Below are 13,986 nucleotides of genomic sequence, written 5' to 3'. Positions count from 1 at the left end.
GTCCATTTAATCCACGTCATCTCTCTCTTCTCATTCTTAAAACCTATTCACTGGTACAACCTTCGATCCCCAACAAGCCCAATTTTCCATCCAAAGAAGCAAGAGATCTCTTTCCCTTTCTCTCTCTAAATCTTCCGAACTCCAACTCTCTCTCTCTCTACAATGGCACCTACCAAATCACTCCGTTTCTCAACAATATGTCTCGTCCTTTTAACCATTCAATCATCGTCCATGGCTCTCAACTCCACGCCACACCGCAATTATCGCTATCCCGAAGCCATCTCTGTAAGTTTATCTTATTCATCATAATTTCCGTTTCTTTTTTCGTTTGTTTGGCAAGAAAAATTATTAGAAAATCAAAGAAATAAATTTACTTTTTGTTAGTATGTGCTTTCTTGGCGATCCTAGTTTCTGAATGTATGAATTTAAGGTTAAAATTTAAGGGCATGTTTGGTTCTATTTTTTAATAACAGTTCAGAAAACAGTACAAAATTTCTGCTTGGTTAATTTTTTTTAAAACTCAATTATAATAAAGGCTATTTTGGGAGAATTGTCTTTGTATAGGTTATATTCAATCGGGTCCCATATTTCACAGAGAAGAAACAGTTTTTTCTTACTTTTGAATTAATTATTATTTTGCTTAAATTTTAGGATTTGAAGGACGTGATTGTCAAGGGATTAGGGTTTCAAACGGAAGATTTGGTGATATCTGGGTTTGATTTCAGAGATGCATTGGTGGGGCAATCTGCGGCGTATGAATTCGAAGTTCAATTTGATAATAAAGTTCTCCCTGTTAAGCTTTTGGAGGATGTGAACCGATGGGAGTTCGTGGATTTGCCAATATTTCGAGTGGAGGACTCGAGCAAGGAGAATGCTTTAGTGGAGAAGCATAAATTGGAAAAGGGTTTGCCGGTTTTGGCTCCTTTTCAGTTGGCGGGTCCGATGGAACTCTGGATTCAGGATGCAAAGGACATGAGGCTTTCGTTGCCGGTAAGTTCATGATTCGTTTGTATTGCATCTATTTAACTTGTTTGTGTGCTTTAAACTGCCTTAGTTAACGTGGGAGATTCTTATCCTAGTTCTTGTATAATTGAGATCAAGAGTGAGTTGTGTTAAATTCCCTCCAAATGCCTGCTTTCACTTTTAAGAGTTGAATTTCCTATGCTTCATTTGGATTGAGTGATTTGGAGGGATTTGGAAAGAAAAGAAACCAAAGGATAATGGAAATCGTGTTTGGATAGCTATCCCTCCGAATCCCTCGTGTTGCTATCCTCTCAAAAATGAGAAGATTGGGAGAGAAAGGATAGTGAGTAAGTAGTATGTTCATCTTTTCTTTATGATGGTTTTCTGTAAGTGGCAAAGGAAATAAAATCCTTGGAATTGGTTAAATAACGACATAAACATTCACTTTCAAGCATGTTCATCTCTTTCCCTTCTCGTTGTCTTTGAAATGCAAATCCTGGTTATATATGATAAAGGCCTGGGTATTGCACGTTGAAGCAGTAATTTGTTTCTGAAATATGACATTTGGAATTTATTCTATTGGAACCTTCCTTGCCCATTATATTTACACATATTGAACAGCTTTATTTAATCCTACTTAGTCAGGTGAAAGATTTAATTAGCATCTGATTTTTGTGGAGTTAAATAGTGGCACTGGATTTTAGCCCCCCAAAACCATGTTCACTGTATGGTGCTGATCTGGGATATTTTGGAATCCACAAATGGAGTTGGATTATCTGAAATCCTTGACTTACTCTTAAGAACTTGAAAGTTTCTTCTTCTTCTTCTTCTTCTTCTTCTTATTTTTTGTTTTTTGTTTTTTGTTTTTTTTTTTTTTGCTATCCTTATCAGCTGGATTTCAAAAGTTCAAAAATCAAATCCAAATATAGGTTCCTGAAGACACCTTTAGGGTGCATAATCATATTGGTACATTGATGGTTCATAATTGTCTAAAGATAATAGGAGTAATTTTGGGCCTATGTATTGACTTTGTTATTGCTTCAATGTTACAGCATGATGTGGATGCCGGTGTACTGAAGAAAGTAATCTTAGCAGATGGAGCTGTTGTTACCGTCAAGGGTGCCAGATCAGTTAGCCTGCGGCACCCAATTGAGTTTCCACTTCCCTTAAACCAAACCCACAATGATTTTGCATCAGGTCTACTAAATCTGGCTGATAGTCTCCGGCATTCTTCCCGCACTCAACAAGCCCCTCTCGTCTCCCTCCGCATTGTTGGCCCTACCTCCCTTGCATCCCCTTCCTCATCACGCTCTTCTGATAACAAACTCAAGCTTAAGCGCCTTGCTCCAGGCCTTGTGGAGCTGTCTTCACCGTCAAAAACCAAAGCTATTGAAGCAGCTTCTGCCATTGATCTCCAAGGAGAAACCTCTGCCCTTCTAACTCCAGATCAACTCACCACACTATGGCCTCTTCCTTCAATCAATGGCTCAAATTCTAACTTACTTGGTTTTGAGAAGCTGCTATCTTCTGTGCTAGGTTCAAAAGCTAATAAGGAAGGTTCTTTCAAATTGTTGAAAGCGGATGTATCCGCTCAGACGTTTGTGAAGATAAGTTTTGCATTGGAGAAGAAATTGAACCAAAGTACTGGGTCTGATTTGGAGGGTTTTCCAGCGTGGAGGACGAAGCCTGAGGCCGTGAGGATGAACTTTGAGATCTTGGCTAAGGTTGACGGAGACAAAGTTGTGCCAGAAAAAGTGATGCAGGTTAATCCTGTTGTTGTGGAGGATACTGTGGCACCAAATGTGCTCATGGGGAACAAGACCATGTCAAAGACTCCTATTGTTCACCCTCCACCCAACTACTTCACCTTGTAATTTGTTGGAGGGCCTAATTTTGTCCCAAGTTGAGAAATGTGTAAATATCATTTTTTTTCCCCCTTTTTTGTTTGTTTTATAGAAATCAGAAGATGAAAGAAGCAGAAGTTGTATGAAAAAAAAAAAAAAGTGAACGAATTTATAGAAATCTATTTTAAAGCCTACATGTTGGGAATCTGAAACTTGTGTGATGAGTTTTATTCTGTTGTGCATATTCAAATTATTGGACACCATTCAAAGAACAATGCTTCTTATGTTTCTATGCGCAATCTTGATTCAACATCATGAGATTTTCTTATTTTCCTTTTGGATTAAGAAATTATCCATTCCTATTTAAGCTCTTTTAAGTTTTGGAAGAAGCAGAACTAAACAACACACTATGGTTTTTCATGATTCCATTTTTCAGAAGATATTGTCTAGACGTAGTTGCCAACGGTGAAATTCTTCCTCATCAAAAAGTGGATGTCTCTTTTTTATGTGTAGACGTGTTTTAAAAATCGTAAACGATTGTATAGCACAATGCGAATGGTATTCGCACAGTGTGAGACGGATCCTAACAGATGATGAGAGCCAATCTCTAGCCGAAATATGAGCCATGAGAGTTGCACTTCGAAAGCCTCTTGGACGAAGTTTCCTATTATTATTGCGGCACTCTTCAAAGTATGAACATAATTTGACAGAAAAATACATGAACATCTAGTAATAATTATTTGCCTTAGAGTGCGGTGTCTAATTTCATGATGGTTGGAGATTAAAATCGAAAATGAAAATGAAAATGAAATGCCTCCAGGAATGGGGTTTTTCTCTGTAGGATCCCAAATATTCATGGTGGGAGGATATATAGAAGTAGAAAATGACTACTATTACAACCCAATAAAAAAATGCAGGAATGTTTGTGTTTGTGTGTACGATACTGTTGGGGTGATATCCGAATAAGGGTAAGTATCACCGGAAGATTGTCGGACCCTATGAGGGGAAATTTTGTGTAATAGATGAGGAGAGTGTTCGGTTTGGCATGGAGTCATACGACCCAGTGGTTGATGAATGGGGTTATATTTTGGGGCCAGATGTGGATCACAATCACATTGAGGATTGGGATGAGCTTATTTTTTCAGTTGACTGTTATGCCATGGTCACCCACACCATTTTCATCATGACGTATGATGCAGGTTTGTTTTCCTATGATTTGAGGCCATCCGTTTGGGATTGGCACGGTGATCCAACTGTGCCTCGTCCCCAGCACCCCGAGTTGCCATCCTTTTCTAATTTTTGTTACGCTCCATATCCATCTGGTTGGGGGTGTTCAGGCTGGTGATTACTTGTTTCAATTAAATGGTAGCAAAACCGACGGCTACCTCAACCTCTATGCTTTGCCATTTTGGGATCCATTGGGATACCAAAGGACTGGGGAAGCAACCACTGTCAGCATTGTTGAGAAGCTGCCGGCTTCTGTTTGGTTCGCAAGCCTTTGTTGTTCATGTGGGCGACATGCGCTTTGGTCTTCTCCAGTCTACGCCTCAACTTACACCCGGTATGACTCATGTTAACATTGATGTTTTCCGTGCTGAACGGGGCCAAACGCCCGCATTTCCGCCGAGGATTGGTGTTCTTACTCCTTCATCATAGACAATGATGCCATGTTAGAGTATGGGATGAAGAAGATTTGCGCATTCTTGCCCATCTACTACTAGTAATTAATTAATGCACTACTACTACTGCTTTCGTTCTATCCCTAGTAATTCTGGCTAGCACTCGTGTATTATTCCATAAACTAAACTACTACAGCGGTGTCTTGTTGTTTTACGGCTACCTTATGTCATATTTTGGTGTTTCTTTTTTCGATATGCGTATGATATTCCAGGTTATCCCCTCGGCTTGGGTTAATTCTGTTTATAGATAGAGGTACGAGGTGGTCAATGCTGTTGTCCTGTTTTTTCGGAGTCCTGTTCTTACGGAGTCTGTGATCCAATCACTTCTGGTGGATTTTGTTGTCCTTGCGTTCAAGTTGATGTTACTGTGCTCCATGTATTTGTCCATCTACTGTAAATGGGCTCATGCACTTGTCTCTTTGTTGTTAGAAAATCTTTGTGTGTGTCGGGGTAAAAAAAATAAAAACTCTATTTGCTCTAATTTAACTAATTGTGCACTAGACATTTTAAATAAAAAAAAAAAAAGGAAAAGAAAATTGGTTGGTTGAACTCAATATCTATTAGTTACTCCATATTTTATATGAAATTCAAAATGCAAAACAAAAACAATTGATACATGAACTCTTAAAAACAATTCAAGGAGACTGTTACCTGATTTTTATTTTCGTTTCTAACTTAAACTCGAGACTATTTTTTTAAATCAATTACAATCCCAACAAATCTGGAGAATAAAGTAATATTCACAAACATATTTTTAACCCTAGAAAAATATTTCTATTAAAAAAATAATTATTCAAGTAATAATATTTAGGGAAAATTACATATAAATGGAGTTAAAGTTCCATATTTACTTAGAGGCTGAGTCAAAGTTCCATATTTCTCTAAAATGGATTGCTGAGGTGGCACATAGTTTTTTACTGTTTAGAAATTGTGGTGCCTAAAATACCCTTCCGCGAAGGTACTACTTTTTCTTCGAAGGTACTACTTTTTTGAACTGAAGGTACTACTTTTTGGGGTCCAGGTACCATGTTTTTTAAACACCCGCGAAGGTACTACTTTTTCTCCGAAGGTACTACTTTTTTGAACTGAAGGTACTACTTTTTTGAACTGAAGGTACTACTTTTTTGTTAGGGAAGGGCATTTTAGGCACCACAATTTTTTAAACAGTAAAAAACCATGTGCCACCTCAGCAATCCATTTTAGAGAAATATGGAACTTTGACTCAGTCTTTAAGTAAATATGGAACTTTGACTCCATTTATATGTAATTTTCTCTAATATTTAAATTTATTTGACAAATCAATTGACACGTATCTTAAATAATAAGTCCACCCCGAACCTATTTAAAAAGTAAATAAAAAACTATATATACATCAGAAAGAGAGAGAAAAAAACTATATATACATCAGTAAATAGGCCATATGGCCCATATATACATGCGGACAAACGGAGAAACTTGAAAATACTAGTAGCAAACATTCAAAATTGCAATATAAAATACTATATTATATATTATATAAAATTTATAATGGGAATCTGATGGTACAACTTTGGCATGGGATTGGATTCATTGGATAGACAAAAATTCTACCTGAAAAATCAGCTTGATTTCGACGCACGCAATTATCATAAGTAGCGTTGTCGATGAGGTTAGGGTTAGGGTTGGTGCTAAATCCGAAGTTTTCTCTTCACTCTCTTCCTCTGATTCCCACACTCATCCCTTCTCTCCTCTCTCACTCCCCAATTCTTCCACACAGGAATTTACTGGTTTCAGGTATTTTCTCTCTCTACATTTCTCATCCTTCTATTTTCTCAAATCTTTAAGTAATTTTGATGCAAAATTCGCACAAATTATCTTTTTTATTGGATGAATCATTGGAATAGAGATTACATTTGTATAATAATTCTTTAAAAATAATCGAAAATCGTGTGTTTACCTATTCTCCTCTCCGTTTCATCACGTTAATTGCTTATATATATATATATATATATATATATATATATATTACACGTTTTCATGTACTAATTCATTTGCATCTCTCTAGCTAAAGCTATTATCTTGAAAGAAGTTATTGTGTGTGTTTATTTTATTTTATTTTATTTTTTGTGGTGCGAATTGCATATATATACATTTATGTATATATGTGTAAACGTTTTTATGTATGCATTTTTGTGCTTTTTTTTTCCCTGTGATTGTATAACTATATTTTAGCAATTTCTCTCTCTGGTGCTTGGGTTTAGTTATTGTGTACACAACACATAGGCGACAAGTGACAACAGTATAACTCCTGAAGCTGAAAGTTAAATTTTCTAGTTTTAGTAGCCTATAGATTTGCTATGTTTGTTTGGTTTTGCAGGAAGGAAGAATTTAGTAATACGTGCTCAAAGTGTTGACTGTAAGAGTGAGCACCAACTAAGTGACTCGATGGATCTGAGGAAAGAATTTCCGGAGTTAAATAGGAACCTTTATCCAGATATAGAGCCGTATAGTACGGGCTTCTTGAAGGTTTCGGATCTTCACACAATCTACTGGGAGCAATCAGGAAATCCGAATGGGCATGTGAGTAGGATCGTTCTTAAATTTCTTCTCCTCTCAACGTCTAATCATTCGAGACCATCACTTAGTTTAGTTGCTGAAATTTTAATTCTGTAATTCACTTTATATTTCTACTTCATCTATATATGTTGAGAGAAAAACCATAACATAAACCACAGTTGGTGTGACTGTGCCATTTTGTCAAATGGCAGTAAGGCATTTATATATTTGAATGTCAGATGAAAATTGAATTTTTTTTTTTTTTTTTTTTTCCTAGTTGGTACTCACACACACAGGTCTCTTCTGAGAATTAAACCCTTGACCTCCCTTTGGGAAGTAAGAAGCTGATACCGCTAGGCCACTGGCCCGTTGGTAGATGACAATTGAATTTAGTCCACAGTTTTATGTATTATTTGAAATGGTCAAATAGCTCATTGTGTTTGTCATATAAATTTGTTTATTTTGTCTTTCTTGTAAGACTGTATGCAAAATAAGGAAAACTTTTCATGGTTTCAGAAATGACCTCGCTTATTTACTTAAATTGGTGATTATGGTGATGTCTCCCTATTGCACCAACGGTTTTTTTAGTTTAGTTACTTGGGTTGTCCAGACATCCCCTCAAATTTCAAATTTAAGAAATTATATTGTTTTCTTTCTCATTAGTTTTTCTTGTCTCTGGTGCATGTGTAATCTTGTAAAAATGACATTTACCTGACCTTGGAAATTTGTTTCGGATGGATTTAACAGTTCTATGAACTCCAGATAGATTTCGAGAGTATAAAACATGTCATTATCTGGGAGTATAGAGCTTGATATTACAGATATGAGGAGATTTTGTTGATGCAATGTTTATATAGTTGACATCTTAGTGGGTTCGTGTGGTCTTTACTCGGAGAGATATAGAATGTCCGTATTGCATGACTATACATTTTTTGCAGCTTTCTGAAGATCTTTTTAACCCTTGCAGCCAGTTGTTTTTGTCCATGGAGGCCCAGGAGGTGGAACATCACCAAGTAACCGGAGATTCTTTGATCCTGATTTTTACAGGATCGTTCTATTTGATCAGGTTTAGTTTTTAAATTGTTTTGCTAAGGACTAAGGTATTTCTCAGGCCTTTAAAATTGCTTGTACTAAGAGAATTTGTCTTCTACCAGAGAGGTGCAGGTAAGAGTACGCCCCATGCTTGCTTAGTGGAGAACACCACATGGGATCTAATTGGAGACATTGAAAAGCTAAGAGAACATCTGGAAATTCCAGAATGGCAGGTTGAAAGTTTGTTTGGTTGAGTGATTTTGGGGGATGGGACTTTATATGTTTTTAATCCATTTGATTCTGCAGGTGTTTGGTGGGTCATGGGGAAGCACACTTGCTCTTGCATACAGCCAAGCACATCCTGATAAGGTGCTTCTTGTGTCTGGTTTGTCATTGTTTCTCTTGTTCAAGCCTCAAGAAGTGGATAATGTCAGTTTTTCCTTGTCCAATAACAAAAGTATCAGTTACTGACATATTTTCATTTCCTTATTTTAAGGTTACTGGCATTGTCCTTAGAGGGATCTTTCTGTTGCGGAAAAAAGAGATTGATTGGTTTTATGAGGGTGGTGCTGCTGCTGTTTACCCTGATGGTATGCTTCTTTTGCTCTGTCTGCCTTTTTCTCTTTTGTATCTTGTTCTAGTACATCTAATACTGAATGGGTAATTCAATCCACAAAACTTCCCTCCAGATTTCAAACTCTACCAATGACAACAATGTCTCGTGGCATATTATTAGGATATGTCATTCAAATCCGTAGAAATACTTTCCAGAGATGTATGCTTTATTTAGGAACTCTTTGTACTGCACTTTTATACCATCTTTTTTAAAACATTCAATAAGATTTTATGTTTTTTGAGTATTCCACATTATTACATATGACCTTTACCAATATATATATATATATATATATATATATATATATATATCACATATGACTCTGTATTACACACTAGCCTGTTACCTAAATGCAGTAAACCCGCTCATTGATCTCTGGTTTAGAAACCATACACTGGTACACAATGAAGCACTTTAACCTGGTGATTTCATCGATGGGTTGGGTGTGATGGGGATGAAAGAGTGTTCTTAGACTAGCGTTTCGTAATCTATGTCTCTGATATGTTGCCTTGACTCTATTTGGACCACCAAGCATGTTGTTTTATTAAGGTGGCTGAATGCTTCTGCATTTTTTCTTGTTGTACAGCTTGGGAGCCATTTAGAGATCTTATTCCAGAAAATGAAAGGGGATGTTTTGTTAGTGCGTACAGCAAGAGATTAAACTCTGATGACATTGATACACAAGTAAGAGTTATTTTCCAGGTCTTGATGCATGCCTTACTTTTTTCTGAGCCCTTTCTGGTTATTGAAAAATTGCTCCCTAAATTTAACACGGTTTAAATACATGGAACTGTATACTTTTGTATGGATTGTTGAAATTTGCTTGGAATGAATTCATAATGTTATGTCCTTACAACACAAGAAGGTCTATGTCAACTGCCTGCTCCGTGATGCTCAACGGAGAACATCTAGAAATGTAGAAGTTGTGGACGAGGCATGGTTTATAGTTTCATTTTTGTTATAATCAAGGTATTCGTAATATCTATGATGAATGAGAGATTTATAGCCGGGCATCTTACAAAAAAACTAAATAAAGGAAGCTTCTTGACCAGAAATAACACAATGCTTAATTTCTATGGTATTGGTCTTTTTTTTTTCAAAACAGTTTTAGTGGGAGTTCTCTTGAACTGCTGCGGGTGCTTAGTTTTCTGTAACCCCAAATGCAGCCAAAGGGGTGTATCTGGTACGGCGATATCAATATAACCCCCTCATGCAGAATATCATTGATTGATTGTGAATCTGCATGTACTGTTATATTCTGGGAATCTATCATTAGCAATTTTTTTATTTGTTCTCAGTATGCAGCTGCTAGAGCATGGACCAAATGGGAAATGATGACTGCTCATCTTCTTCCAAATGAAGAGAATATCAAGAAAGGGGATGATGATAAGTTTTCATTGGTGAGTTACTTTAGCACACACCCACACCCCCTTTTGTTGTTGTATATTGTATATGACTAATTACCATGTGCTTTATGGCCATCTAAATCCAAATTTTATCTTCTATAGATTCAATATTCAGTAACCTTTTTCTTTTTTTCTTTTTTCAACAGTACAAATTCTGACTACAGATAAGTGATTCAATTGGTGATTTTTTATAAATCTTATTTTGGTTCTAGATTTAGGGATTGTTGGTGAAACTCAAATTTGATCTCATAATTTAAGTGTCACAAATGGGTGTATGTTTTGTTTTAGATTGAAAACGGCCCAAATATTATCATTTAAACCTGATTGAATCATTAGCCTTGCAACACTTTGCCAATTTGCAATGCGACAGTGACATCAAGTTTCATTTTCCAATTTTTTTTTTTTTTTTTCAAGACGAGAAACATATGCTCTGGGAACAAATTCTTTAAAAGTTTGTCCTCCTAGGATGCTTTACCTTTATTTTGGAATTTTTAAGGCCTCATCAGTGGGATTGTCTCTGAGTAGGGGACCTAAGTGGACTGCAATGGTACTCCCTGTTCAAACTTAATGCTGAACCAAAAATTCATGAATTCCCTTTATCTTATTTAGAAGAAAGCCCGAGCTTATGGCGTCATTGATGGTGCTAAATATACGAATTAGCTGGATTAATGAAGAGTATGCAATTAATCTTATCTTAATTTTTCTTAATACCATTTTTAGATACTTTCAACTTGGTATAAATGTTTTTCTTTTGAAGTTATGAGCATCTGCAATTTGTGATCAGATCTTATGATTAGGCAGCTTTATTGTGATTGTTTAACATGGCTCAGTTTTTTCTTCTTTTAATGATATGAACTTAATTTGTTCCCTACAGGCATTCGCAAGAATTGAGAACCATTACTTTGTGAACAGAGGGTTCTTTCCTTCAGAGTCATTCCTGTTAGATAATGTTGAGAAGATAAGGCATATTGATACTGTAATTGTACAGGTATCTTTCTGCTCGTGGACAGTCCTTTTAGAAGTGTTTGTTCATGCATCTTATCAAAATGTTCATCATATATAATACTATACATGCAGCAGGAAGCCGGCGCCTAAAAGACTCTGTAGAATTCAAGTTCTGTACCTGAATCTGGAATAATCATTATCTTAAATAATTTTGCAGGGAAGATATGACATGTGCTGCCCCATGATGTCGGCGTGGGATCTTCATAAAGCTTGGCCAGAGGCAGATCTTAAGGTAGGAGAAGTGCTTTCAGCCATCTGCCTTACTCAGTATTGATATTTTGCATTTGCTAGTACATTGCGTATTATCCATAATGGATATTGATACTCCTTGGATCCTATTGAATGTGTCCGGTTAGGGCTTGAAGTAAAGTGGATCCATGTGAATACATATCCCCATCTCTAGACTTGGATCTATATTTTAATGTCCGAGTCCATATCCAGATCTGAATCCAAATTGAATCCTATGGACATGATTCATGTTTAATCCATATAATCTAAAAAGGATCCAGTATGACCAGAATTATTATTTAAAATTTTTACATAGATACATAAAAATTCGAATTTTAATAAATGCAATATATATACGTAAATGTTGTGGTGTCCTTGAGGTAACTGTGCCATTTTTGAAGGATTTGTAATGTCAGGATGTCCTGTGTCCTGTTTTTTTTCCCCTTCATCTTCTTCTTCTCCCTACCAGTCTTGAAACCTGGACCTAGGTTGGAATTTAAGACCCAAAGCCACTAAGACAAAGGTAGACCAGTTAGTGTGTCTTGTTCGTATCCTGTATCTGTGTCATTATTAATTTTTTTTTGCCAATTCTTCTTTTGTAGTAAATAGCAGAAAGCTTTCCTACTCCCTTCTTTTTAATGTGTACGGTTCTTCATCTGGAACTACGTGTTCTTTTTTATGCTTATTGTGGGTTGTAGATGATAAATTTGGATAGTGTTGTATTCCACATGTGAACTGGTGTTGCTCGATCGAGTTGGCATGATGATCCGGTATGGGTTGTAAGCATGATTATGATGGCATTAGGGTGGCTATTAAATGCGATAAGATAGTCATATGTTCTGATGTTATGAGAATGAGTTTCGTTGGGATTCCATAGTCTCACGTAAAGACTGATAAGTGATGAGACAAGGTTGATAGACCGGTTCAGTGAAAAAGATTATGGTAAACATACATCATCTTGAGATTCCAGAATGGCATAGATACCGATTATTGATACTCCTTGAGATAAAACAACGAAAATTACTACTAAATTATATTAAGATAGTTTGTAATAAATAGTAAGGTTAATTGCCACCCCCTCTCCCCCAGTACTATTACTTTTTTTACAAATTTGCCCCCGGAATGAAATTTGCCCCCTTCAAATATCAAAAGTTTGCAACTAGGTCCAACTGTATAACTACCAAAAAGATCCCGTTAGATACTTTGCAAAATTACTCTATTAACCTTACTACTTATAAATTATTATTGCATAAATAAAATAGAAAATCCAAATGACAACTTTGTACATGAAAGAACGGCTCCGTGTCACTCTGTTCTGGATCACTTGATCACTCTCCTCTCTATCACTCACACTGCTATGGTTCTTCTCTATATTTTTTTATCTTATGCAATAAAGACCAGAAATTGCACAATGGGCCAACTTAAAGTTACTACAAGGGTGAACTAAATGCCAAAAAGATTTGGTTGAGGTTCTGCAAAGAGACATGATGACCTCTCGTTTGTGCTGTGGCGATGAAAGGAAATGACAAAAAAAGGACTGAGGAAATCCTTATCAATTTAGACAATTCTTTCTTGTATCGGGGTAAAATGATACACGTCTTGGACATTGGGGTTCAAGTGTTCAGTAATATTTACTCAGCAATTCAGGTGTCTGTTTTTTTTTTTTTTTTTTTTGGCTAAACCAAAATGCAGTTCGTAGTGTGTTCGAAGTGGACATTGCCACAGGACAGTTTGGAAGCAGAAAGCCTTTTTAGACCCTTTATTATGATTTTTTTTTTTTTTTTTGTTTTTTCATTTATAGGACTAATTTTTCTATCCCTTTTGAAGTTTAGAGTATCACTAGTGCTTCATTTATTCCACTATAATGGCTACAAGAACTGATAGAGAATTTTGTTAGACATTGGTTTATATTTTATCGTCACATATTAGATACATTTCAAATTTCTGTAAAAGATATTTAGTTTCTAATTACCTATTGCTAGACTTCTGCCTGTAGTGTACAAATTTTGCTATCCTTGCTTATGTCAAATATATTTGGTGCATGGAGATCAGCTTGATGTGATGGTAGTGCTGTGAAAGCATTTTATTTTATTTTTCATCTCCATTTAAGAGTCATCTTGGAATTTATCTCAACAGAATAAATAATATTGAACTCTTATCCCTTTCTTGCTTATGTAAATATGAAATCAATAAAATATTTTGTTGTGCAACAGATTGTTCCAGAAGCAGGACACTCTGCTAATGAACCAGGAATAGCAGCAGAACTAGTTGCTGCAAATGAGAAGCTGAAAAACATAATCAAGAAAAACGGGTCCTAGAATGGCTAGGTGCAGCACACATCACAGCAAATTTGCAGCAATCTGGCTTAATCATAGTCCCCGATTATAACCCATAAAATGTGGGGATACTCTCCAATGATGTGTTTGATATCTACAAGAGAACTCGCTATGAATAATCTGTTTTTTTTTTTTTTTTTGCCTTTGAGAATATGACCTACGTGGTCAACTTTGCCCATTTGAAAAGATGAATGATAAGGAGCCTTTGATGATATCATAAATGCACAGAAATAAATTGGTTCCCTTTCTACTTGGCACTTCTGGCCTAGTAATCCACTCTTCCTGTGCCACCGAAATTAATTGCTTTGTGTTTTTTGCCCTTTTACTTTCTTCCTGCAGTAC

General features: G+C 36.1%; 2 protein-coding genes across 2 annotated transcripts; both read left to right on the top strand.

Annotated features, from left to right (window-relative positions):
• Positions 1 to 46: 46 nt before the first annotated feature.
• Positions 47 to 3,001, top strand: LOC132294183 (protein TUNICAMYCIN INDUCED 1-like). The gene is made up of 3 exons (XM_059791948.1): positions 47 to 285; positions 652 to 990; positions 2,016 to 3,001. Exons 1-3 carry the CDS (start codon positions 163 to 165, stop codon positions 2,835 to 2,837), a joined length of 1,284 nt encoding a protein of 427 aa, XP_059647931.1. The 5' UTR covers positions 47 to 162; the 3' UTR covers positions 2,838 to 3,001.
• Positions 3,002 to 5,996: 2,995 nt separating this feature from the next.
• LOC132294182 (proline iminopeptidase) lies at positions 5,997 to 13,901 on the top strand. Its single transcript, XM_059791947.1, has 11 exons — positions 5,997 to 6,259; positions 6,843 to 7,045; positions 7,989 to 8,087; positions 8,176 to 8,286; positions 8,360 to 8,422; positions 8,550 to 8,643; positions 9,256 to 9,353; positions 9,968 to 10,069; positions 10,950 to 11,063; positions 11,238 to 11,312; positions 13,522 to 13,901. Exons 1-11 carry the CDS (start codon positions 6,130 to 6,132, stop codon positions 13,624 to 13,626), a joined length of 1,194 nt encoding a protein of 397 aa, XP_059647930.1. The 5' UTR covers positions 5,997 to 6,129; the 3' UTR covers positions 13,627 to 13,901.
• Positions 13,902 to 13,986: the final 85 nt, after the last annotated feature.

Source organism: Cornus florida, unplaced genomic scaffold (assembly GCF_030987335.1).
Source record: "Cornus florida cultivar Cherokee Brave unplaced genomic scaffold, ASM3098733v1 CherokeeBrave_3.0.0_Hap2_Chr02, whole genome shotgun sequence".
Lineage (NCBI taxonomy): Eukaryota > Viridiplantae > Streptophyta > Magnoliopsida > Cornales > Cornaceae > Cornus > Cornus florida.
Note: the sequence above shows the minus strand (reverse complement) of the source record. Positions and strands in the feature narration are given on the sequence as shown.

Coding starts and splice junctions, on each gene's coding strand:
- LOC132294183 (XM_059791948.1), top strand. CDS start 163: ATGGCACCTACCAAATCACTCCGTTTCTCAACAATATGTCTCGTCCTT. Junction 286..651: donor GCTATCCCGAAGCCATCTCT/GTAAGTTTATCT, acceptor CTTAAATTTTAG/GATTTGAAGGACGTGATTGT. Junction 991..2,015: donor ACATGAGGCTTTCGTTGCCG/GTAAGTTCATGA, acceptor TCAATGTTACAG/CATGATGTGGATGCCGGTGT.
- LOC132294182 (XM_059791947.1), top strand. CDS start 6,130: ATGAGGTTAGGGTTAGGGTTGGTGCTAAATCCGAAGTTTTCTCTTCAC. Junction 7,046..7,988: donor CAGGAAATCCGAATGGGCAT/GTGAGTAGGATC, acceptor TAACCCTTGCAG/CCAGTTGTTTTTGTCCATGG. Junction 9,354..9,967: donor CTGATGACATTGATACACAA/GTAAGAGTTATT, acceptor ATTTGTTCTCAG/TATGCAGCTGCTAGAGCATG.